The sequence below is a fragment of the Sturnus vulgaris genome, chromosome 1 (genome assembly GCF_052056855.1).
Source record: "Sturnus vulgaris isolate bStuVul1 chromosome 1, bStuVul1.hap1, whole genome shotgun sequence".
In the NCBI taxonomy this organism is placed as follows: Eukaryota; Metazoa; Chordata; class Aves; order Passeriformes; family Sturnidae; genus Sturnus; species Sturnus vulgaris.
In genome coordinates, this window is record NC_142243.1 from 58,884,435 (window position 1) to 58,911,115 (window position 26,681).

At 45.2% G+C, this 26,681-nt stretch overlaps 1 protein-coding gene across 3 annotated transcripts in view; it reads left to right on the forward strand.

Annotated features, from left to right (window-relative positions):
• GLI3 (GLI family zinc finger 3) overlaps window positions 1-10,420 on the forward strand; it is a 204,830-nt gene extending 194,410 nt beyond the window's left edge. For all 3 annotated transcript variants that reach the window (XM_014883474.2, XM_014883475.2, XM_088167648.1), the window contains 2 exons: window positions 2,063-2,390; window positions 3,551-10,420. In XM_014883474.2, coding sequence (XP_014738960.1) covers window positions 2,063-2,390; window positions 3,551-5,838 — 2,616 coding nt within the window. In that variant the 3' untranslated portion in view covers window positions 5,839-10,420. The remainder of the gene's footprint in view (window positions 1-2,062; window positions 2,391-3,550) is intronic.
• Window positions 10,421-26,681: the final 16,261 nt, after the last annotated feature.

Sequence of the window (26,681 nt, forward strand, 5' to 3'; positions counted from 1 at the left end):
ATTGAGATATGTTGAACACAGTTTTAGCAGGAAACTTTGTGGAAGAGGGGTACTAATGCCTATAGCTTACATAGTATTAAATATTTCTCACTGAAAATTATATTTTAAAAATAATTCTGTGTATCTTGTTTTTCATTGCATGTATGAACTAGGGTATATTTTCTTGGTTTTCAACTAATCCAATGTCTTTTCTGTCTAATGCTCTTAAATGTCTTATTCTAACTTCCTAAGGACAGTGGGTAATAAGGTGAGGGCATTTTAACTTTTCTGCTGTTTTTCTTATTGCAACATTATTTATGTTTTTATTTTAGTCTTCTGCCTGTTGTTCAATCATTCCTTTATTTAGTAATGTGCAATCCATCAAGTGCATTCCCAGTTGTAATGTGTTGTGAGCATTTTGCAACACTTGACATGTGAAAAATCTAACTTATGTTGGTGAAATATCTTCAGTAATGTCTTTGTACTTTCCCCTCTAGATGAGACATCCATTTTTTTTGTATTGCACATCTAGAAATCTATGTCCTGCATTATACAGTTCTTATTTCTGTACCCTGCCTCACTGTGATCTTGACATGTGCTGCAAGAACAGGCTTCTGATCACTTTTACTCTTCTTCCATATGGCATGGAGCTATTGTCCAGAAGCACAAACTTTCTTCCGTATAATAACTGCTATTTCTATTCTCTTCACCAAATCTGCTATGGCCAGGATTTGGAAATGAACTTACTCAGTGTGGTCTCATAAATTTTAAGTATCATCATTCAAGCTAGAAATAATAAAATAGTTATTGAATCTCAAATGGACTCCTTAGGGGCATATGAAACTACAGTAGTGCCATGAATCTGTGTCTTCATTCATTGATGTTTAAAGTGAGAGTCGTCCCTGCCACTTCAGAAATTCTAGACCACATTTTTCAATAAAATGTACATAAAGATCACAGAGTGGCAGAAAAAAAAACCCAAAACCAAAAAACAAAACCACATCAGAAACCCTAAAAGTTAAATACTTACATGAAACTGTTCTTGTGAGCAAAATGATACTGCATGCCCCACTGATTTGTGATCACACTGATAGAACCTTACAGTGAGATATTAAGTCCAGAGACTTCTGTCTGTCTTTCTCTGTTTTGCCTGTTAGTTTTTCAATTTTCCCATTCTTTTGAGAGAACTTTATAAAAAGTCTGAAAAGTAAATCAAGACTGTGTTTTCCCACAGCAAGAGTTCTGCTAGAGCAGCAGGGAACACTCCCTGTTAAGAAAGATGTTATTGTGATATGTTTATATCCCTGCAGACTAGCAGCCTGTATGGTCTACTTAAATTCCTGCATTTAAAATCTTAAATTCTAATGAAACAAAGGATTTGGTTTAGTGGATCATCACCTTCTTGATTCAGAGCAGAGGTTAGGTATAAGAGGAGGTATAAGTTAGACCTGATGCTGCCAGGGTCACGGGATGCTGATAATATGATACAGTATTTTTTACACTGATGCTTTGTGCCTGTTTTATTACATGCTAACATTTCAGGCCAACCACTGTTTGTAACAATGAGCCTTAAGCCTGGAAAATGCTTACATTCTTTAGCCACAAGTCTAATTAAAAAAACCCAAATTCCAATGTTGTTGGAGTCTTCTTTGTTTGTTTGTTTACAAGCCTAGCAGTGTAAGCTAATACCTTGTAACATGGCTGAGTTTTGGTTTGGTTTTTGTGAGCTTCAGTTGGGAACAGCACATAAGCAAAATAGGGTATCCGTCTGTAGGTGCTCACAAATAGCTTGAAGTGATAGAAGTAACTCTGGAAATAACTTAGATAAATGTCTTATGGAGATGTATTGTATATCAGCAACACGTGAAAGGGGATTTTAGTCTTGTGTTTTACAATGCCATTCACTGCAGTTGAAGCCAATATCTAGAAAGTCTCTTTATGAACGATCAGTGTTATCATTCAATGCTGAACTTTTCTATACCTATATATCTTCAGCTCCATTTAGACCTTCTTTTAGCACAAAGGCTCTTAACATTGTTTGCTTAATCCTCACGCTCTTTTGTCTCTTACTTCCCTCCAACAGACATCTCAGCCAAGCCCTGGTGGTCAGTCTACATGCAGCAGCGAACAGTCCCCCATCAGCAACTATTCCAACAATGGGATCGAGCTTACTCTGACCGGTGGTGGTAGTGTAGGAGACCTCAGTGTCATCGACGAAACCCCAATCATGGACTCTACCATTTCCACAGCCACCACAGCACTTGGCTTACAGGCCAGGAGGAATATGACAGGGACCAAATGGATGGAGCAAGTGAAATTAGAAAGGTTGAAACAAGTTAATGGAATGCTTCCAAGACTGAACCCCGTTCCACCTTCCAAAGCCCCGACCTTGCCGCCTCTCATAGGAAACGGTGAGATGCACGTAATAGGAGTGATAACGCTTTTTGTCCTTAATCTTGTTGCTTGCTAGCTCAATCTTGCAACTCTTGCAGGAGTTGCACAGCTTGGGAAACTCAGGAGATGTGAAATTATTTGTAAATTGATCACTTTCTGTTTATTCCCTCACTGCAAGTCTTTCTATCAACCCTCTGAGAAGTCTGATAGTCCTGGGTGTTACAGAACAGGGGCTAGCTAGCAAGGGAGCCAATAATCACATTTTAAATATTCCCTACAGTTAAAGGTTTTGACTCAAGATTATCATAATTCTGTCTTGTTTTGAGGCAAGGCAGAAGAAATAAATACTTGTGAGTTTATTGTATGGAAGTCCTTCTGCTGAGGCTTTTGCAAGGCAGCCATTGCAGAGATGTGGTGGGCTTCCCTTTACATAACCTGTTCCCACACATAGAAGAAATCACATGTACAGATGCTACTGCTGAAAAGGGCAGGTATCCATGAATGGGAGCAAGGCGAGGTTGGACTCTGAAGATCCCCAGTTGTTTTCCTCCAAAGAGCTGCTCATGACCAAAAGGGATGTCACTGCTGCCCCTACTTTGCCTACAGCATGCCTGTAGGTTTCTGGGCTCCACCCAGCAGTGACAGCCCAGGTTTTCTGAGACCCATTCAATCAAAAGAAACTATGTAAAATTAAGAAACTTATCCTGTTTACTTAAAACCAAAACAAGGAAACCAGCAAAGATGTTTTGCGGTTGTTAAGAGTTATTTGAAGACTATTTCAAGAAGTCTTAGAAATGACCTTGAATAGCCTCCAATTTGTATATTTTGTCATTTCATGCAAATGCTTGTTCAATTATATTTTGCCTATAAAAAGCTCCCTTACGAATGTGTCCTCCTGGCACATCCGCCAGCATAGCTGCACTGCACCAGCTGATGACAGTTTGTGGCTATGGGCTATAAATTTTCTGCTGGGATTCACACTGAAATGTTACCCTTGAGTCTCTGAATTAACTTTTAACCTAAGGACACAGTTTTTATCCCTGCTTCTTTCAAGAAAGAGCACTGTGATGACTGTGATGATGTTCTTCACTTATACTCCACTTACTTCTTTACCGTGTGTTTTTCACACCAGTTTCTGGGTAATACCTCTTTGATCAACTGTGAATTTTACCCGCAGGTACCCAGTCGAACAGCAGCTGCAGTGTCGGAGGATCCATGACTATTCTGCCAAACAGGAATGAACTCTCGAGTACGGACATCACTGTGTTGAACATGCTGAACAGGAGGGACAGCAATACTAGCACAATCAGTTCAGCCTACCTGAGCAGCCGCAGGTCCTCTGGAATCTCACCTTGCTTCTCCAGCCGGAGGTCCAGCGATGCCTCCCAGGCTGAGGGCAGGCCACAGAACGTGAGCGTTGCAGACTCCTACGACCCCATCTCGACGGATGCCTCCCGGCGCTCCAGTGAAGCAAGCCAGTGTGATGACCTGCCAAGTCTTCTCAGCCTCACCCCGGCTCAGCAATACAGGCTGAAAGCTAAATATGCAGCAGCTACTGGTGGACCCCCACCAACTCCACTGCCTAACATGGAGAGGATGAGCCTCAAGACAAGGATGGCACTCTTGGGTGACTGCAGGGAGTCTGGAGTATCTCCACTGCCTCCAGTGAATGTCCCTCGAAGATGTAGTGATGGTGGGGCAAATGGTTACAGCAGGAGGCATTTTCTGTCTCACGAAGCTTTAGGAAATGGGACAAGGAGAGCCAGTGATCCAGTCAGAATGGCCTCCGACAACCTCTCTGTCCCGAGAGTCCAGCGTTTCAACAGTCTTAATAGCTTTAACCCTCCTGCTTTGCCTCCATCCATGGAAAAGCGCAACCTCGTTCTTCAGAACTACACCCGTTCTGAGGGTGGCGCCTTCCGCGGCTTCAGCTCCCCCTGTCCTCCAAGCATCAGTGAGAACGTCGCCCTGGAGGCTGCTACCATGGAAGCAGGTAGCAGTCTGAATGATGAGGATCTCCTGCCAGATGACGTGGTCCAGTATCTGAATTCCCAGAACCAGGGCATGTACGACCATTTGTTGAACAATGTCCTAGACAGCAACAAAATGCATCACAGCTCAGTTTCAGGAAACAGCAACCCCAGCAACTTTGACCAAGCCCCTCCACCGAGCAGTCAGCAGGCGGGTCCCGAGGCAAATAAGAGTGACTTGCCCATTCAGTGGAATGAAGTAAGCTCAGGGAGTTCTGACTTATCTCCTTCAAAGCTGAAATGTGGTCAGCGGTCAGCAGTGCAGCAGGCTCGGACCTTCAGACTGTACAACAATATGATGGTTCAGCAGCAGAACCTGGAGAGAAGCAGCATGGCCCAGCAGAATGGCTATCAGAACCTGGTGGAGAGCAACACTTCCTACAGTTTACAGCAAAACATGACTCTTGGCAGCGGAGATGGGAATTCTTTCAGCATGCAGTCCAACAAGCCTTACAGTGAAAGCATGGGCAGGCAAGCAATGATGGCTGGGGTGACGGACAATTCCTGTGGTATGGCAGTGCAAGGGCAGAAGCTGAGAATCAGCAACATGCCAGTGAATGGGAACCAACAAAATTTCAGCCACCCCCTGGCATCCAGCGATCAAACCATCAGTATGGCAAATGGGATGCAGGACAGGAATATGATGGAACAAGAATATTTGCAAAGCCAGCCAGTTGGAGATGGTGTTCATTACCAGGGAGTCAATCAGTCTGGTCAAATGATGCTAGGGCAGGTTAGTCCTACCTCACAAGGCAGCCTGTATCAAGGGCCACAGAGTTGTCCACTGGTGTCTAACACCATTAGTAGCCAGCCTTCAGGTTTGTCAGTGGCCAGAAGTTACCAGTCATGTTCTAATTACAGCAGCAGCAGACGGCAAAATGTCTTGAGAAACAACCTGTCCCAACAGCAAAGACACACAGGTGATGGCAACCAGATGTACAGGGTAAACACCATTAAGATGGAAATGCAAGGTCAATCACAGCAGTTCTGCTCTAACATGCAGAATTACTCCGGTCAGTTGTATGACCAAACCATGGGCTTTAGCCACCAAGCTATGAAAACAGGTTCTTTCTTTGGTTCAGAAGCCAGCTGCCTGCTGCAGGGGACTGCAACTGAAAACTCATCTGAGCTTCTTTCCCCGGGGGCTAACCAAGTGTCAAGCACAGTCGACAGCATCGACAACAGTCTAGAGAGTGTGCAGATAGATTTTGATGCTATCATAGATGATGGGGACCATGTCAGCTTAATTTCGGGAGCCCTGAGCCCAAGTATCATTCAAAATGTCTCCCGCAATTCCTCACGCCTCACCACTCCCCGAACATCTCTTACATTCCCAGCTATGCCTGTAAGCACAACCAACATGGCTATTGGGGACATGAGCTCTTTGTTGACCTCACTTGCAGAAGAAAGCAAGTTTCTTGCTGTTATGCAATAGACATAAAAAAACAAAAAAACACTTAGGAGACAACAGATGGGAAAAAAAAGACTAATATTTTTTAGTTGTGTATGTATTTTAGCAATCTCATCTCACCTAAATGGGATGTGTTTCAAGTATATTCCTTTTATGGAATAAGGACTCTGAAAACCCTAAAGTGTTCTAGGGAGAAACTGTCTTCCATTTCAGTTTTGAATCAGTATTGCTACACCCATTCTCTCCTTTTCTCTCTTTTCTCTCTCTTTATCTCCCTTTTCAAATGTCTGTATGCTTCCTTTTTTTTTTTCTTTTGTTTTTTAATTGTAAACCAATGTAAACGTGTGAAGTGCATGTTGTTTCTTTTGTTTTGTTTTGTTTTGTTTTTTGTTTTGTTTTGTTTTGTTTGGGGGTATTTTTGTAAAGAAAGGCCTGATGAAAAGACTTAATAATTTTCTGTTACTCAAATGAGGCTAGACCTTATAAAACTGTTGCATCTTTTCCCCTTGAACCTTAAACCAGGCACAATGTAAAGTGAGCATACAGTGATGAAATCCTCTCTGGATGCATTGGACACATCACACTGAGGTGGAAAACCAGTTTAGAAATGCACTGCCATGGTACCCCTGGGCTGCAGTTTCAGAAACATGGAGCACAAAAAGTTGGGAGGTTCAAGCAAATAAGAAATGTAAGAACTATCAGTCCTTTGATCTCTTAAAGCGAAAGCTTAAGGATTTTGTAAACACACACACAGATAGCTGCCACTGCCATGAATAACGATACTGAGATTGTGTCATGTTCAGCCTATTTCAGAGGAAGAAGAAGACCAGAAAGCTGTCATAGCCCAACTCTCATCTTTTGCAATATTTGGCATTCTGGTTTTCAGCCTTCTTTTTTAAATGACTGGATAGCAAATTATGGGCATGTGTAGTGACTTTGGTAGTCTATAGTCCTAATGCATAACACATTTGTGGAGATACAATCAGGGTCTTATGAAGTATTTCATACAATGAAATAACAACATAGCAGTATTTCATAGCGGGGAATTCTTTTATTTTTAATGCAAATTGTTGAGGTGTAACTTGCTGAGCAACTGGTTCTTATTTGCTGGAAGAACTGTGTGTTCATCCCCTTTAGCCCAGACAGCCCCATGGATACATACAGCTTCAGAAACATCATAGGCATGTTATGTAAAAGAAGCAGAAAATGAATGTCTGGCCCAGTTCTCCAACTAGCCAAATAAATCAAAGCAGTTGCAAGCAATCTGATAATCTTAAATGTTTTTCCACTGTGTCCAGGCTTTACAAAATTAAGAAATTTAAACCGCCATTAAAAATAGCAAAGAAACAAGGGGAACAGCAAGTATTCACAGATCACAGACTATTCTGATCTGGAATTATTATCAGGTCCAACTCTTCAGTGAATGGGCTGTATGAGGATCAAACCCACAACTTTGATGCTATTAGCATCATGCTCTAACCAACTGAGTTGTCTGGCAGCTAATCAAAGCTCAGAAAGACCAACCCAGCTTCTTTCTCTCTCTCTTGGTGACACCATGTGCGTTTAATTTCAAAGCAAACCAGTGGGTCAATGCCCAGGGTCAGTTGCACCGGCAAAAAATTGAAACCAATGCACTGTGATCATGAAGCTGCTCACTGGTAGAAGTGAGTGGCATTTGCTCTGTGAGCACTGGATTGTTTCTGGCTCTGCTGGGCTCTGTGTCTGCACTACTGAACACACGGTGCTCCTGGGTGAACAGGCTGCTGAGGGGAACAATCACAAGACCAAGCTTTAAGTTCACCCACTCCACTGTAAGGAGCCGATGTTATAGTAGACATACAAGGAGAAGAGGGAGCATAGTCAGTTTTGAAATACAGATAAACTTTAGCCCAGTCAAAATCAGAAGGTGACTTCTGTAGGCTAGAAAACCATAGCATTTTTTCAGTTGTAAAAGAAAAGGTGAAATACCAGCTGATTCAGGACAGGGCACTTGAGGAAATGTGTAGGAATGGAATCTCAGTGAAGCTGTCACATAGCATTGATCTGTTAACAGCTGTTAGAGGATGGATGTATAAATCAGTACGAAAACATCATAGGAATCTGGTGCAGGGGCCATATTTGAGCTTATCACAGCATGTACCAAGAGATTTGCACTGTGAGCTGGAATGTCAGAAATCAAGACAAATGTAACTATCCTACACCTTTTATCATGATCTAGCTCTTGTCTTTCTTTGTATCTTTAGCCAGCATTTCTTTCTTAACTTGTCCCATGCACACACATTCGCTCATCCTGCACTTTTCCCTCTGCCAGTTCCCCTCCCAGCCTCCCTGCTCCTGACCAGCTATCACAGCCTGCCTGCAGTGATCCTTGGGCTGCACAGGCAGTTGGGCACAGCTCACCATGGCAAATGACTGGATTGCTGTGGTGGCAGGAGGAAGCTACTCCCTGTTGCTCTGTTGTTGCCCAAAGGCCCTGTAGAGACCTGCTGACTGTACACAACCCCTGCTGCTGGAACAAGCATTCATTCCACTGTGCAGATCCACAGGGGCAAGAATGTTCCAAGGCCATATTGTGCATTGCAGCACTGGGATACAGCTCACAACCCTGCAGAGAAGCAGCACTGTAGGCATTGAGAAAAGGCTGTGCTGGACATGTTTCAGACAGTTCTCAGTAATCAATCCTGACTTTTTACTAAAGCCATCAATTACATATTTATAAACAATTTCAACAGGGAGACTTATGACCAGCCTGGGAGTAGGTGGTTGGGGAGAGAAGTCTTTTATTGTTATGGAGCCAATACATTAAAAAAACCCCAAACATCCCCAACTATTTTTTAAATGCAATTTTCCAGTTCATAATTGTATCTGCTGGTGCAATTGATGCTGGGAAGCTATTAACAGATGTGATCCATCAGACCTTAGAAGGAGCCATTCATATTGCTCCAGGCTAAAAGGGACTGTTTGAGTAGCCAATTTGGCTTCCTGGATTTGACAAACCTTCGTCACTCACTTAGCCTTGTCTTGGGCCAGCAGTGTGTCTTGGTAGAAACCACATGCTCAAGAAAGGCATCCCATTTGATTTGGCAAAGCTGAAGAATCGGAGACTCCACTGTGTCCTTGGGGAGTTTGTGCAAATGATATATCATTTTCACCATTAAGTATGTGCCACTCAGGTTCATATGTCACTCTTCAGTTTTTAGTGTTTTCTCAAGCTTTTCTGTTTTATACTAAAGAGCCTGTTTTTGGTACCTGTGAGGTAGCAATACATCATAGCCCATCTATCTTGGGTTTTGGTTCTGTTTTGATAAGGTAGGCTCATCTCTCTGAGCATGGCACTGTTACACTGGACATCGGCCTTCACTTGTCAACCTCCTTCTCAACATATTGCAGTCTGGGGAAAGCCACATCAACCCTGGTGGGATGAGTTTACTGGCATCCCTCTACTCTTCCTCTTCCAGCTACAGAGTCAAAGCTTGCTTTTGTGCACGTGGCACATGAGTTGATTTTTGCATAGCTGTTGGAAACTCACTGCTCACCCAAGAGTACAAGAAAAGGCACAAAATATCATGAATGTTCTGTTTTTAAAGCATTGCAGCATAAGTCTAAATCACCATTTCTTATAATGGCTCTGTGACAGTCTTCCATGTTTGTTACTGTTGGCCTTGGGCACATCAGTAACACTCACCCTGCCTGAAGCATGTGTGTTTCTCCAGACACTTTTATTTCCACAAAGTGGAAGTTGCCAGTGAAGAGTTTATCTGCCAGTTACACAAAGGTAAAGGAAAGGTGTGTTTGCAGGAAAGTCAGTGGGCTCCCACATGGCTTTACTGTGGGGTACAATGGTCCCACACATCCACGTGGCAGATGATGTTATTCTCTCCTTGGAGAATGGCCCCAAATGGTATGTGCATTAAGATGCTGGCTGGCTGCTGTCACTGTCACTTTCCATCACTGTCACTTCCCCCACCCCTCAATGAGATGGCAGGTCGGCTCACCCACGCCTGTCCCACCACAGCTTGTCTGCCAGGACAGCAGTGTTTATATTCTTGCAATGTATGTGCCTTATTTTGCGTTGACCCTGTAAAAGAGAGGGACCAGGATGTGTTTTCCAAATTTTCCTGATGAGGCTGTACTTGCCACTGAGCTAATAGCACATACCACTGTTAATAGTGTCTGAAACGTCTTGTAAACCTCTGATATTCATGTGTTATTGTCCTTGGATTGGTGGAATGTCTCCTATGGAACAGTTACTGTTGTCAGTCCTGCAGATGTGTAAGATAAAAAAATGTTGCTTTTTTTTTTCAATTTTTAAATTTTTTTTTATAAAGCTTGTAATCCTTTTTAAAAAAATTAAAAAAAGAGAACATGTAAATACATTTATGTACGGTAGGAATATAGAGTTCAGCTGTAACAGACCTTAGTGGTCTTCATTTGATAAACCTGCAGTTATGATCTGATGTTTCTCAAGCCTTAGGTTGATCTGAAGGGTCTGTAGCACTGTGTACATATGAACTGTACTTCTGCTTTCAGAACCACTTAGCTTTTTTGTAACAAAGAAAAAAATGTTTCTTACAATGTCAATAAAAACAAAAGCCTTTGTACTTAAGTTCTTAGCTTTCAGCTTCCAAAGTATCTCCTTGGGGAAGGGAGTTATTTTTTCATAAATCTGAAAAGCCTGGTTGCAATCAGTGCTTGTATCACTTCCACTCAGAGCTGCTTTCCTCTTTCTGCTTCCCAGCCTGTTGCTTCACTTCATTCACAGTTTAAATAGACATGGGTAAACAAAACAGGGTGTTTACCTTCTTGCTAAAGAAAAATGGCTGATGGGTGTTGGGTGGAAAAATAAATGACAACACAGTGTCACAGAGATGAAGTATTTGAAGGGAGGAGAGAGACTGACCTGGTTAACTCTGCTGCAGGAACAGTCAGTTCAGAGGCCAAAGCTAAGTTGTGCTAAACTTTAGGCTGTTCTATGGAGGCTGTGTTTTCATCCCTTGCTTGCCAAGGGTGTCTAACAAAGGTTTGCCCCACCCATGAAGAAGCATGGGAAGGAGGAAGAGGAGTTCCTCTGGCTGGGTTAATTTGTAGATGATCACTCAGGTGGGTTACAGCATGATCTGCAAAGAATTAGACACAGTTATCTTCAAAGCTGGACATAATTAACGAGTGCTCCTGTTGAGTACAGTTGTTATGGATGATGTCAAGGTAGTGATGGCAAACAGTATAGAAAATTTTGTAGCGCTACTTAGTATTAAGTTCTCATTTCGAGGTCTTTTGTTTCCATTGCTGGTACCTTGGCAAGACCCAGAGCATTCTGTTTAGCTGCCAGTGCTCAGCTTCTGCCTTAGTCCTTCCTCAGCCAAAATAGGTGAGCCATTTCCCAAGTGGTGAGAGGTAACTTTGCATTGTTACTTGCTCATGTTGACTTCTTTTCTTTCATGTGTGTCCTGTTTTGTTGTGTTTTGTTGTTCACCATTATTAAGTTTTTGTCATTTGGCACAGGCCTTAAGGTTTAGGAAGGACAAAAGGTAGAATGGAGAGCTAAAGCCTAAAGCGTGCCCAGAGGCAGTAGAGCCCTGGGAGTGGCTCAGTAGGGGTGAAGGAAACCCTGCAATTTGAAAAGGAGGTTGATGGTGGCCATGGTGCCTTAACTTATATTCTGCAATCCAGAATTCTCCCAGAGTTTGGCAGTGCTTTGGCATCAGCTCACTTTGGAGGATGGGTGTGTGTGACAGTGGCTTCCCCACAACTTCAACCAACAGGAGGTCAGCAGCTGGGGTGGTACAAGGCTCAGACAAAGACATGATGGACCAGCAGAGAAACAAGGGAGGCCTGTGGGGACTGGGGAGTCAGTAGCAGGATCCATGCTGACCACAGATCATGGCTGTCAGGGGCTTAGAACTGATCGAGACATTTCTGAGCCTTACCAGCCGCCTGCAGGTAGTGGGAGGTGAGGAACTCCCATTTCTTACATGCTAATGCAGTAAAGTCTTGCACACATGCACGTGTGCAGCATCGTGCTAAACAAGCATCAGCAGCAGTGCACACCTGCTGCCATAGGGGAGCCCACACTCCTGGACTGACAGCCCCTCTCTGCTCTGTGCACAAAGCTTGCACCACTACCTCTACCTTTAACCTGCCCTGCATGCTCATCTTCCAGCTGTCTCCTCCATCAGCTGGATCTACTTCAGGATGAATGTTAAGAGGGCAGGAGATGCCCTAGGGGCCCCCTGTCCCGTTCAGCACATTGGTTGTGTGCTGTGTTGAAGCTGCAGGGAAAGGTGCTGCCAGGCAGTGCGAGGTCAGGCACCAAGGTTACAGCATTTCCAGAGCTGAGTGCTGCTAGGTGAAGAGCTGTGGCTCCAGGTCATATTCCTAGTCCTCCAGCCTAACCTGGGATTGGGCTGATGAAAAGCTGCACGTTCAAAGCTGCAGCCAGACACAGGAGGACCTGTGTTGCCATGTGGAAAAGCTCAGTATAATGCCAAGTTCTCAGGAAAACAAAAAATAGCAGGGCAGTCATGGTTTGTACCATCCAAAATCAGCAGATGCTGTTGACCTTTAGTCTGTGCTTTAGTGCCAAGGCTTTAAATGAATTAATTTAATTCATTAAATTGGTTTCTTACTTCAGAAGGGCACGTACCCAAGAGAGAAATGCAGTTTGCAAAGCCTGAAAAAACCCCCAGAGATATACAGCATCGATCAGCAAGGGAAAACTCCCCACAGCCCCCCAGTACCCTAAACAGGTGGCATGACATTACTGCACACAAACCCAAAGATGGGCAACACGAAAATCACCAATAATGTTAAGACCCTGCCTGCCATGGTCAGGGATGAAGCAGGGGAAGAGCAGACAGTGTGGCCCACAGTGTTGATGGAGTTACTGAGCTGGCTGGGTGTAAGCAATGGCACTGTAGGGCAGCCCAGTGTAATTTTTTTCCTTTCCCAGCTTTTGTGGGCTTGACTGTGTAACCGTCAAGCTGCTTTTTCAAAGAGAGGGTAATAGGAAGGAGACGACTTGTTCTCTTCAGGCTGAAACACAAGCTATTTGTGTTAGGAACACAGCTTTGTTACATGATTAGTGCAATGGGAGCCCCTAGGCACCACTTCCCAGTACAAACAACTAGTATTAATAACTCATGTTAAAATTGCCTGCTATTTAATAACCTGGGCCTCTTTCCACCCTGAGAAACACATAACTACTTTGGGTTCCCACCATCTCTGCCTGTCTTCCCTCACTGGCTTTGGATTCTCCCTGTTCATTTCCCAGGGAAAAAAGGAGCAGGTTTGGGGAAGGAAGAAGAAAGAACTGATGGTTAAGAGGAATATCCCTGCAGCCCATATCTGTGTACCCCCTTGCCTGCCCCCCCATCACAGGGTACTGCTCCTGCCTCTGATGTGGGGCTGCTCGTTGCAGCCTTGGTCCCCTGTTTTCGCCCGTGTTCTGGGGAACGAGTGACCTATTTCATGCCTCGCCAAGGAAGCAGCCGCCCTCCCTCCGAGCTGCCCCAGCTGGCTGAGACGTGATAGACCAGCACAGTTACTCATGGGTGGGAGGCCCATGTGAGTCATGCTTCCCTTCGCCCCACATGCAGGGCGGCTGTGGCAGGAAAGCGGGGAGCAGAGAGCGGGACCGCATCCCGCGCACGGCAGCGGCACAGTTGGGCCCAGGTGGGAGCAAGAAGCGGTGGGTAGATCAGATGGTGATGAACCATAAACAGGATCGTTTCCCATCAGCTGCCTGAGCTGCTCCAGCCTTTGCCAGCAGCACTAGGATGGCTGTCGGGTCTGCAAGGCGGTCTCTAAGCCACCCTGCTCTGCAGAAAAACATTACTAATGTTCCCATGACCGGAGCAAGAGAGAAGAGACAAATAACTTGGACGGCAACGTGAAACAGTGGCAAAAATCTGGAAGACAGAGGAGGAGAGAGGAAAAAAACAAGAGGGTGGAAAGCTCTATAATGACTGAAAGAGCCCCAGATGGATACAAACCGAGAAAAGGCCAGAGACAGAAATAGTGTCACCAATTAGCTGAGCTGAATGACCCCACTCCTGCTGTACCTGAGCATCCTCCCCTGTCCTCAGAGCCCTGACGCTGCCAGCCCTGAGAGAGGAGGAGTAGGAACAGGGAGCTGCTCAGACCTGGATGAACAGAAGCTATGAAGTTCCTATAGCAACGCTTAGTGAAAAATCCCAAAGCAGAGGCACCTATAGAGCTGGGTAGAAAAAGGGTTGTGGCTCCAGGCAGCATCCCCTGGGGGAGAACCATGAGAAATATGTGCTTCCCCATCCTGAGCATGGTTCCTGCTGCACCTCTGCTGCTTGAAAACTTCCTACTTCCATTATATGAACAGCCAGCCCTCCCAAGACATAGGAAAAGTTCACTTTGCCTATTTTGCCTTGAGGCGGTTTTGTTTTGAAGTCCTACAGCACATCCCACAGTGCCAGGAATTGTGGCAATGTTTTCACTGGCAAATTTTTAATCTGTAAGGCTTTTGCTGGGAAAGGGCAGATATATCTCATCCCTGTCGTTGCTGACCACTTCAGCCTCCAGTCAACTGCTTTCAGTAAACTCCCTTAACTTTGTCTGGGGGACCCAATGGCATGGCATTGCTTAAATATGACTTTTTGGATGGAGCTCCAAAGAAGAAAAAATAGTCTGCATCATCCTGCTTCAGAAGCTGAACTTGAGCTCTCATCAGAAGTTTACAGATGTAAAAGAGGGCTAAAAATCCCCAAGTCATACATTTTGTGAAAGCAGTCATCAGGCACTGAATCCTCAGAGCTGTGTAGTTCAGTGGCAAAGGCCCCAGTGCCCATGATGAGGCTGGGGGCTGGTGTAGCAGAAGCCAAGGGCTGCAGGGCTGCCATGAGTGGCAAAGCAGCACGTGTGAGCACTGGGTTTTGTTCCCTTCCAGCAACAGTAAATCAAGCTGCCCTTTGCAGCCATCTGGGGAGGAGCAGTGCTGTTTGTCCCCCAGGGCTGCTGTCTCCTCTTTGCATCACCTTTGGAGTAGGCAACCTCCTGCTGCTGATCCAGCTGGCAAGAGCTCTCCTTTGGACACCATTAGTAGGACACACCATGCCATGCTTGTTTTTCTGTTGCAGGGAATTAAAGGAATTCATGTCACTTTGAAGTTTGTGGTGCAGTGTCCCACTCCAGGCCCACCAGGACAGTGGGCTGGCACAGCGTGAGCAAGCCCAGTGACACAGCTCCTACACCTGCCCTATGTCCAGTCTCCTTCCCTTGCCTTGGATGCCTGTCCCTGCCCTTTCCTCCTCTTCTCAAGGCTGGGCTGTAGCATAGAGGAAAACCAAAAATACTGCATGCTATTTTTTTTCTCTCCTTGGCTAGTCTCTTGGAGATTGCTGCTGTTTTCTCCTAATTACAGAAAATGCTTGAAGCTGTGCAGAGGCTTAGCAGGGAGGCAGCAATGCCTTTCTTAGCTCTGTGGAGTGCAGTCTTGAACCACTGTAGCACTTCTTGCTTATCCTTGTACCTTGAGACCTCTTAGGTTGCAGTATTAGGTTTCAATTGCTCTTTACCTGAGCTCTGCTTGGCATGGCCAGCCGGAAAGTGCCGGGCTCCAGTTTAGCTGGAGCATTAGCAAAGAAAGGGGAAGCTGGAGCATCAGCCAGCAAAATGTAATAGGGAATCCTCTTGCCCCCAGCTCTGCTGATGCTAAAGCCAGGGCCTGGCTTTCCTGTTTGAAACAGGGCTGGAGGCTGGGGTTGCCTGCTGTAGGGTCAGCTCTGCCTTTAGCAGCTCCCATAGTTGCAGAGACCTGTGTGCCAAGCTTTGCTTAGAAGCTCTGGTGTAAAGAGCTCCATTCTGCAGAAAGCCCAGGAGAATACAAAATCCCCTTGGACTTTTTATTGAGGAGGAGGAGCTGGTCAAAACCAAAATCAACAGTCCTGAAGCAAATAGTGCAGGCTTTGATCTACCCAGTTAAATATGAACCCTGGTGAACTAGATCCTCCTCTCTTTGTGCATGTTCTCAAACAAAGTATTTTCCTTCAAGAGAACAGGCTGCAGACTGGCAGGCTTTCTCTTCTCCTGTCCTACACCAGATGATGAGTTTTATAACAACATTGTCCTGACTTAAGTCATCCCATGCTTGGCTGGCCTTGTGCTAAATTTAAAAATGGAGAGCCTCAAAACCCCAAATGTTGTTCCCAGTGTGCCCTAGATAGTGATATTGCTTGGATTTTCTGGTGCCACCATGTTTGCTGAGTGTAAGTATTTGGTCAGTCTTTGAGCTAAATGCTGATCCACTGCAATGAAAACATCAGATTTAGAGGAAGAAAAACAAAGGAAACAGACACAATTTAGTAATTTTAGAGATACCACTCAGCAAAAATAGAACCAGCCCAGTTTCAAACTGGGGATGTCCTTGAAAGCTGTCGCCACATATGACTATCTCAAGGCTGGCTCCAAGGCCAGCTCTTCCTCCTCTGCCCATGGACCATTTCATGCTTTTTGCCATACAGGAGGGCTCCAAAAAGCATGTCTGAAGCTCTCAGGAGTTGAGCATCACCAGTGGTACAAGGAAAGGTGGACCTTGGTGCCTGGCTTTCAGGTCCTCCCTGAGCTAGCACAGCTGGGACCAGAAGCTGGCCTGTACCACCCTGACCTTGGGTCTGGAAAACCCCAAATTCAGCTTAGGTTGGGAGGGAATAAAAGAAAAACCTTCCTGATAGGCAAGCAAATGGCAAAAGTGAAACAATGAGCCAGTTGCTTACCAGGAAAATCCCCCAGCTGCTGTGTGGGTGGTGTGGGAGCACAGCCCCATGACTGCTGGGAAGTTGGAGCCCTTTGGGACAGCTGTGGGAGCCAGGGGCATGGCAGTGATGGTGTCCAAGGAGCACATGTCCTGCACAGCCTGGCCTGTCCAACCACCTGCCATCCCTACGAGTTAAAGTCAGCAAAGTTCTGGGGTGCCTGTGCAGGACCACTGTGTGGGAATCAGCCACAGGGTTTGAGAGCAGGAGAGAAGGGGTTTGCCTTGCCCCTGTGTTTCCATTAGGAGTGGTGCTGGGTGCCTGGTTTGCAGTGCAGTACTGCCCACTGTGCTGTCACATCTTGCTCAGTCTCACATGCCTCCTTGGCTCCATCACACTTTGGCTTTCTAGCTTCTAATAATCCTCTTCCAGTATTTGGTGCTCACCTTAAAGAACTCGGGAGTGACCCTGTCTGCCCTGAATGTGTGTTTTTCCCTGGGCCACAGCTCTCATGGTTGGAAGAAGCAGGGCAAGAACCATCTTTGTGCCCGAGGTCCTGAGGCTGCAGCAACTTTCCAGTATTGCCAGACTGTGGGAATCATGGCTCATAATGCTGACCTGCCCTGTAGCCAGCCTGCTGTGCCAGCCTGGCTGCAGAGACATCCCACTCCCATCCATGGGCTCTGCTGGGACTGCTGTCTCCCTGTGAAGGGAAATCCTTAATTGACTGGCTGGGGCTGTAATTCAGGGTAGGGGCAAACCTCTTGCCCCTACCCTGTCCTGGCTTCTGGTCTGCAGCCAAGACATGGAGCCATCACCTGTCAAGGCTTCAGCTGCATGTTCCTCTCCAGGCTCCAGCACCACTTTCCTGCCTTTGTTTTCAGGTGGTCAAACACCAGGCAGAGTAAATCCCACCGGATCATGGAAAATGGTGGTGCAAAAGTCTGTCTGGGGAACACGTGTGTCATTTTGCCCTCTCATCACCCTTTCTCCCAGGAAGCATCCAAACAAGTGAATGAGGCATCCTAATCAAACCCTCTGCTGCCTTTCAGTAGCAGGAACAGCAGTGACTCTGCTGCCAAGATTAATTTGGCAGCCACGTAGCAGATTTTTGCATATGCTCTAAACAGCATTTGGATGGCAAGTAAGGACAAAGGCAGCTTTGCCCTTGAAAGCAAACTACCTAAGCTGGCTGCTGGCACAGGTAATTAACAGCAGCTGCTTTATACAAAGCAGCAGGAGAAGCAGTCAATTTTCCACAGCTCCTGAACTGGCCCAGTGGTGGCACTGGCACTGGGACAGAGGGCCCACAGCTGGAGGACCAGCACTACTCACAGCAATGCCCACAGTGCAATTTGCAGCCTCTTGCTGAGCTGCACAGTGCTGCCCTCAAAGACAAACCACCAGCCATGGCCAGCTCAGCTTGGGAAGGCTGATGGGCTGGCAGCCCAAAGCACTGTGGAGTTTTCCATGGTCAGTTATTGTGCTGGCATGGCCAGAAGCTGCTATTATTAGATGGCATATGAATCACCGGCACGACTGGAATTAGCAGCCTCAGCCTGAGCCGAGCTGGACACTTATTGGAAAAGCCTCATTGAAGCCCAGCCAAGAGACAAAAGTGGCTCAGAGAAATTGCTTGCCCAATGCCCACTTCAGCCCTGGCTGCCGCCTCTTCCAGCTGAGAGGGAAGTACCAGCTCTGGGGGTTTCCCATGGCTCCGATGGTGTGACAGAGGAAAGGAAGGATCATGAGATCTACATCTCTGTTCATGCACTACCAACCCCATGCAAAATATAGCAAGAGAAGAAAAGCTTTGGGAGAGACAATCTTAAATCATGACCTGATGGGGCTGGTTAAAAGGTCACAGCCTGACAGAAGGTATAGGTGAAGGGCTTACAGCTGCCATGCCTGTGCCTTGGCCTGGTCTGCTGCAAAGCAGCATCAGTGTGCAACACAAGCAGCTGCTGAGCAGGGTAACACAGCTCTGTGGCTGTAGGGGCCAAACTGCAGATTCCTGGGAACTCACTGGGTGCAGAGTGAAAGAAAGAAAAGAGGGAGCTGGAAACACGTTTGCTTTTCTGGATGGGAAAATACTGTTGCCCTTTGATTCCAGTTTTGACTCATTTGAGCCTGGAACTGCAATAAGACAGCCCAGTAAGTAACAAAACTTGTAGGAATTGCAGCTGCTAAAGTTTTCCTTCAGTCTTGTCACTAGTCATTTTGCCCATGTTGTTCCTCATTTACTCTTTTGCAAACGAGATCAAGTCCAGTCTTCGTATTCTCTTGTATGGTTGTGAATCAAATGCATTGGCAATAAAGTTCAATCACTAAAGCTGTGCTGTGATATTTACTTTACCCTGAGCTTCTCCTACCAAAATTAAAATTATACACTATGTCATCTTTTCATAGGACATGAAATAGAATTTCATATGCATTGCAAAGTCACACCAAGGCACATTGTGAGAAGTGGCGGAGTACACACCATTTCTTATAGCCTAACAAAGGAGCTTTTATTTAATAATGAACTATTACAGCACAGTACAAAGATTTGCTTTGTTCAGTGCCTAGAAATTGTTTGCAGATTTTTCCAGCCACTGGGAGTTGACAGTTCACTTAGGAAATCAATTCTTAAAGCTAGAGAGCCTACATGCCTGTTTGGCTCTTGGAGCACTGCAAGCCCAGAGCTCCACAGGGTTCAGTCCAGCTCTCTTTTTCCATGGACTGAAACAGTGAAACATTTTTGGATATATTTCTTGGTGGAGGAGGCAAATCCATGGTTTCAGCAATTTCTCCCTCATCACCTTCAGGAAAGCTTAAAGCTTCTTATCCATACTGCTGAAAGCAAGGGATGAAAAGATGAACCTCAGAGCAAAACTGTAGGAGCTTCAATGTGAGGCAAACAGATCGCATGGGTGCTACAGAGGGCTCAGCTGTGTGGGGTGGATTCTTAGCTCTCTGAAGCAAAAACTAAAGATATCCATATCCATATGAGTAGAGATGATAGACAGAAGACATGGTGCACAAGGACTAGGATGATACACTGTAGTGAGGAAAAGTTTCCAGCAGAGCTAGGCACTGCCAGGAAAGAACTGGAATTTTCCCCTCTTCCAATCTCTTCTTCTACTTCTATTAATAGGCATTAGTACCAATGCAACCATGGGGTGCAGGCACACAGGATCCCAGGGAAACCCATCCCATGCATTAGCATCTCTGGTGAGGGAGGTGATCTGGGACAGCTTGTTTCAATCCTCCCAGAGCAGGTCAGGCCTCTTGGCTCAAACACACAAATCACAAAGCCAGTGTGTTAATGAATGAGAAGCAAAGATGGCTCTTTGTCCCAGAGAGGGATTGTGGTTGGTGGGAGGGAACAGGAACCAGCATTCACCCAGGGCTGTACCGCAGCCACTCCACCATGGGGGTAATGCAATTACCAGGCTATTTCTCATCTCGCACCTTTAACCATTTTATTTATCCCCAGTGAGCTTCTTGTAGAAGGGCGAAGGAGGAGGAGCAGAAGTGTGCTTGGCCCTTTAACTCCAAGTGAGAGCACTTAATGAACATACCTCTCCTTACTTACCAGCCAGCTTTCCCAGAAATATCAGAACACAGAGCAAGGAGCTGCCTTGATACTAAATCCTTTGGCAGGTTTAAAGGCACCAGAATCACAGGTCTGCCTATCAGCTAAAGAAAGGCAATCTCTGAAAAGTCCCAGCACAAATTGTCCGTGAGCATCTTGCTGAGACTGAGAAGCCTAAGTCCTGAGTTCTGGAGAGATACTACATTCTCTAACATCAGCTTCTGAAGACTTCCTCTCTTTAGGTCTTTCCAAAGTACATCATGTGCAGGAGCAAATATATACATATACACACATGTTCATTTGTTCATTTTTTTTCAAAGAAATTAACTCACTTTTCTGATTTTTTTTCTGGGAGGGAAACTAAAATCTCCTAAAGCACCAGTCCCCCTCTGTGAGCCAACAACCTACAGCAGGGAGTTGGAAACTTGGCATTTGGCCCATGCATTAGCTGCAGGTTAGTGCTGAGCAGAACCAGGTACAGCAGATCTGAAAAGCCTCATGTCTCATCTGCACTCTGCTTTGTTCTGCCAGGAGCTGCCATAATTCCTGCACATCACCTCTGGTGAATGAAAAAATAGTGTTAGTAAACAGGCTTGTTGCATATTGGGATGCAGTGGCAAGGAACTTCACTAATGCCTTACCCTATGACATCACTTAAGCTTTTGTTTGTCTTTCAATGGTGAGAAAGGAAAAGAAAAGAGTGGGAGGGGAAATTGACTTGAAGCAGCTCAGTCTAACCATTTATTTACCTTGTGTGCATGCCTCACACTCTTACTCATGGGTTACAGCCGTGGATGCACATAAAGTCTTGAAGGTCCTCAGCACAAATCCCTCAAGAGAGGAGCTGGTTCCTGACATGCTCAAAAGCATTACTGTTTCATCACTTTTCTGATCAGATAACACCATAACTTCATTGCTGCTTCTGGTAACCTCTGCACGTCCTTTCCCTACATGTCCCTGAAGCAGCGCACGTTGCATGGGAAATGCTCCTCTGTTTTGACACACTGCTCAGCACAAAACCATGCATCCAGGAAAAGGACACGGAAAGTTGAGCCAGCAACCCCTGATGTTCCACAGGGATCTGAAGATGGGCCTGCTGTACTGAAGTCTGGGAAGGAGAAGTGGGAAGGAAAGAGGAGCTGGGAGTGGGGAAGTAACTGGTCACACAGCAAGTTGCTGTGGTGTCAGGAGTGCAGTAACTTTTGCCTGCAAACAGAAAAGTGGAGGTACTTGATCTGGTTCAAAATAAACATAGTCTTGGCACTAGGGTGATGTCCCACGGTGACTTTTATAGGCATTTTTCTTAGGCCATTTCCTCTCTGGTACTGCACTCCTTGCATCCTCTCCCACAGTGAAATAAGCTGCGGGTGAGACAATTTACCCCACTCTGCTATGGTTACTCAGCATTTGCTGGCAATGCCCTCATCACAGCTTGGCCCTTTGGTCCCAGACCAAATCGTTTGGTCTGGACATCAGATAAAGGATGAGCTTTGTCTAACTTTACACTTGGCCCCCTCATTGCAGTTCCTTTGAAAAGCAAAGAAGAGAAATAGGCATGATTCGCCTGACCTGTTCTAGACACTGAAATGAGAAGGGGTGACTCATAGCTGTGCCTATGCTTCCTCATATTCTTCTCCATAAAGGGAGCCTGATGTGACTAGCTCAGATGGAGGCCTCTATGTTTAGTCAGATGAATCCCACCCCAAGTGACTGCAGCTGCTGGAGGAATGTGAGCTTTCCCATAATCGTTTCCCTTCCTTCCCCATAGTTTTGGGACAGAGAGAATTATTTGGGCTGATGAGTCCTTGAAGGATTCCTTGAGATTTATGCAAAATCTGCTCAGAAGGACATTTGTCTTCTTACACCAGGCCTGAACACGGTTGTGTGCAGGTTCCAGGCAATAGGGCATTCAGAGGGCAATGCAACACTGGTGTTATCACACACTCTGCTAGCAGGCAGCCTTAAAATGGAAAAAGCAAAGACAGTAACAGAAGGAGCATCCAAGACATCTCCTGGGTTTGGACAGCTATTAAGTTGGCCACATCCCAAGGGAAACAACTTCCGCTTTCTCCCCTGGCTCCTACCCTTACCTCTGCCTTCCTCTTTTCCTTCTGCTTTCTTCAGTCATCTCCCTCCTGAATAGAAACTTTTGGGAGGAACTTATTTCCTTGCACCTGTGTCTGCTGTGATGTAATTGTGGTAATAACCACTGTTGGACATATTTCTTGGTTGGGGTTTTTTTTGTGTATTTTATTGCATTTTGGTTATATTTAGAGATGGGCTCAGATTAGAGCTGTGCAAGAGGCAGACTCCCATGGTTTGAGAAGATCTGAAGCAAGAGTCAGACCCCTTCATCTCAGCTGGTCTTCTTCTTACTAAAGTGCAGATCCAAAACCCAAGGTCAAGCTGGAGAAGTTCAAATGTAAGTTGCAGCACAAACTCTGTCGGTGAGGCCAGTCTGTGGTTGTGGTGGGATGAAGCAATGTGCAAAGACTTAAGTTCTGCCTTAGCATGTGCTTTCTGCACTCCTTGACGGGAAAAAAGCAATTAAAGAAGAAGACTGGGAAAGCCAACTGCTGCCTTGCCTTCCAGAAGAAGCAACTGAGGCAACAGAGAGATCAAAGATAATGTCAAGAATAAAAATTATTGTGATGATGATGATAATGAAGATGATGATAATAATATAATCTCTCTCCATGTATTTTAAGATCTCGTGACCTTTATTTGCAGAGGAAACTGAGTATTTGAACCTGTTGTTTGATATGACCTGATGCTTTCTACAAAATCATATTTTGAGCCCCAGCTCTCATGGTTCAAACTGGCAAGAGCTCCTGTGCTGCTCAGGGCAGTCAGCAGCACCTGCACTGAGCCTGAAGGCTTCAGACAGACCAAGACACCACAATTCTCTGAAAGCAACGCTGCTTGGTGCCACATATAAAGACCAGAAAAGACCAAAGGGGGAACTGGCTCATGCAATGTTGCCTAGTGAATTTGTCAGGTTATTCTGAGGCTGGGCAATGCTCAGCAAATCCTCACAGAAGTGGCAGCCACAGGTGGGGCCATAGGCAGGTCCCAAGGGGAGAGAGATGTACTGCATCAATCATCTCACAGCTCCAAAGCATTTGCCCAATCTATGTCCACTGCTTCCAGAGATACCCAACATCACACTACCTGTGGCCCAAACCCTAAATGTTGAGGGATGGGCACCATCATTGTCTCACTGCAGAGCTGCACCAATGAGCAAATTGAGGGAAATGTAGATTTTGGGGTTTTTTTCACCACCCTGAGAGAAAGGAACTGGAATAAAAACTGAGAGATTATAATTCCAATCCAGTATGACATAGTCATGCTGGAGAATTTCTGAGTTTCTGTCCTGTGGTGGACTCAGACATGACTGTAAAGGCAAGCTCCTTTACAGGTTACTTTACTATCTGTAAAGGCAACCTCCTGAGGTGATTTTATCATCTCTTGCCTGTCCAGCATTACCCACCAGTAGGAAGGAGGGTTTCACGTCAAGGCTGAATTAAAGTCATGTCAATGGCTCCTCACTTCACTGCTGTGATCCAGTATTTCAAAGACATAACAAACCTTGTCATAGAAAAGTTGACTAGATGGCACACTTTAACTCTTATAAAGGCTTGTATAATCCCAGCCTCTTCCCACAGCATTCCAGCGACCATGCAGGAATTCCCAGGCACCATATCAGTGGTCCCCCACAGTGTTTCCTCTTTCTCACTGAGGTTTGGACATGGTGAGACCACCACCTGGTGCTGCAGCCCAGGGATGCTCCCGGAGATGCTTCTGCAATCCCCAAGTCCTGTTATTTGCTTCTAGGTTCCCAGAATCAGCTGAGCTCTCTTAGCCCCATTGAAACAGCAGCTATTGTGGAGGCAGTAACCACAATGACCCCATAATCTTGTTTTTCAAGGCAGTATCTCCTGTCCTGTAGGTACAGCCTGAAGTCTTTTTTCCCAGATGTATTCCTTTTCATTTAGCTAAATTAAAACACATTTTCTTGGATTGTGACCATTCAGCCAGCAATTCCGATCCCTCTGTAACTGTAAACTATCCTTGCCGTTATTTACTGGGCTGCAGGTGGACAGACTGAAACACTAGCTCTGCACAGGATGCCCACATTCAGCTCAGTGGGCTGTTGATGCTGTATAATAGTGACAACTATTCTGGTGTCCAGGGAGATTATTTCATGACTGACTTTTTCAGCTGAAATATTCAGCTCTTCTGAGATTTGGGAGTACATTTAGGACTGTTGAAGGAGTAGCATCTTTTTCTCCACAGCCTGTCTCATCACTGAATGATAACCTCTCACTGCCTCTCTCTCTTCATTTCCTTTGTATATGGAAAATCACAGATAAGAAAGAGAGAGAGAAGGAAAATATATTTACTTCATTAGTTTATGCTCCAAGTCATGCAATGACAGAGCCACTGGACTGACATCAACCCCTTTCCTGTCCACCCCCCCCATCTGAATCCTACCCCAAGCCATGCAATGTGGCCAAATAAAGAAACTGAAGCACAGGAAAGATGAAAAAATCAAATTGTCACCTTCCTTACTAATGCACAACTAACTGCTGCAATGAAGTTTCCTTTACAGTAGAACAGATCCTGGTACAATGTAAGAAGGTAAAAGTCTGGAAGACCTCTCCATAGCAATTCTAATGCTCTAAAGAAATTACAGAGAAATTACGTACAAAAATGACGTATTGGATAAATATTTTTTTAGTGCTTTCTATGTCCACAGCATATCTGACAACAGGATATGTATTCTTTCCATGCAACTCCAGTAAGGTCAGTAAACTTATCCTAGGATTGAGTTTATTGACATTTGGGTCAGAAATACCATTTGCATTTCTGCAAAACCATTACTGCTAACAGCTCTGGGTCAGTGTGCAGGCACACCAGCCCCTTCACTGTCCCAGTGCTGCATGGCCTGAACATCAGACATCTGAAGAGATGACATGGCCTTTCAGGTCTTCTCCTGGGCTATGGCACAGAGGAGCCATACAGATCAGGATAATCAGACCATAGTCAGTGATCTATGAGAGGTCAGATTCTGCTCCTGTAGGATGAGCCACCAGGTCAGGGAACTCGCCCTCTGTTTAAGAAAGAACGTTAAGCAACTTCCCAGGAAAATCACTCTCCTATGACCACATCTCAACCACAGTGTTAGTAGGAAAGAGGCAGCCTCACAGAGCAGGCTTTAAGCAGCCCACCCTCGGCCACGGAGACGCAGCCCAGCCTGGCGTGTGTGGCTCACCACCGAAGGCTCTTATCCCTCCTTTTACTGAATCAGACGCTGGTGTCGTCACACAACATGATGCAGAGGCCACCGGGCCACACACACATACCTTTCTTGTGCACGTTGCCTAAATCCCACTGATCAATGACTTCCTGCATGGTCACTGGAATGCTGTGGGAAGAGGCACATAAAATTCCCTGCTCTCATTTAGCCCTCCTGTCAAAGCTAGAGAAGTCCTGGCCCAGCTTCAGCTACAAAAACATATGAAATATATCAGCTGAGGCTGAACAGAATAGAAAACGATGGCCAGTCCGGATATTGCTGCTATTTCACTGGGAAGGTTTACTTCCAAAGCCAGTGTGGATGATTCATTAAAGAGCCCAGGTGCTCAGGCCCTCACCAGGTACTATGGTAAAGGGGGCCAAGGCCAGGTTTAATGGAAATCACTGTAAATCCACTACCTATGGGCTTTACTTTCCAGTGGTTAAAGCACCACAGGAACAATGAGAAGCACAATTATTTTGTAGCATTTGGACTTTTGTCTTCTTTTCATGGCTCCATCTTGGGCACTCGTGATGAAGTAACCAGAGAATTGCATGAAGAGGGAAGCCCTGTCTTGGCAAAGGACTTCCAGATTTTGATATCTGGCTTGATTTTTAAAAAGAATGGAAAACAAAAGCATTCTCATGCTTCTAATGAGAGCCGGATTAAAAACAACAACAATGGAACAATTATAAGTTCCTTCAGTTCTATGGAATAAACTTTAAACACTTGAAAACATGACAAACCCAAGACAAGACGATAGATGGTTAATGCCTTCAGAAAACCAAAAAATCTTCTTTATAAGACACAAGTCTGAGTGAACAAAACAGTCACAAAACACATTACTGATGAAAAAAATCAGCTCTCACTAGATATATACAATTTTGAGAGATGGCTGGTGAAACCTTCACAGACACAGCCCCCACAAGAAACATACAGTTTCTTGTTTCCCTTTCTAGACAGTTTTTAAGTTGGGTTTTCCTATTCACACTGAGTACTGTTTGCATGGAAACAATTGCAGGGAACTGCTAACTAGTAAAAGAAAAGAACAACAATAATTTCTGTTGTGACTTTAAAGTACAAATAATGAGAGAAAAGCCCATGTAGGCTAAAAATCAGTAAAATGCTTCATTAAGCCATTCTTAAACAAAGCATGTATTTGGTTTTTCTCACTTAAAAGCTTATGCAATTAAGTCATAATTTTATTTGACTAGAAATATTTGTTAAAAGAAAAATGCAAGACAAAATCTTATTCTCAGCTGTATTCATT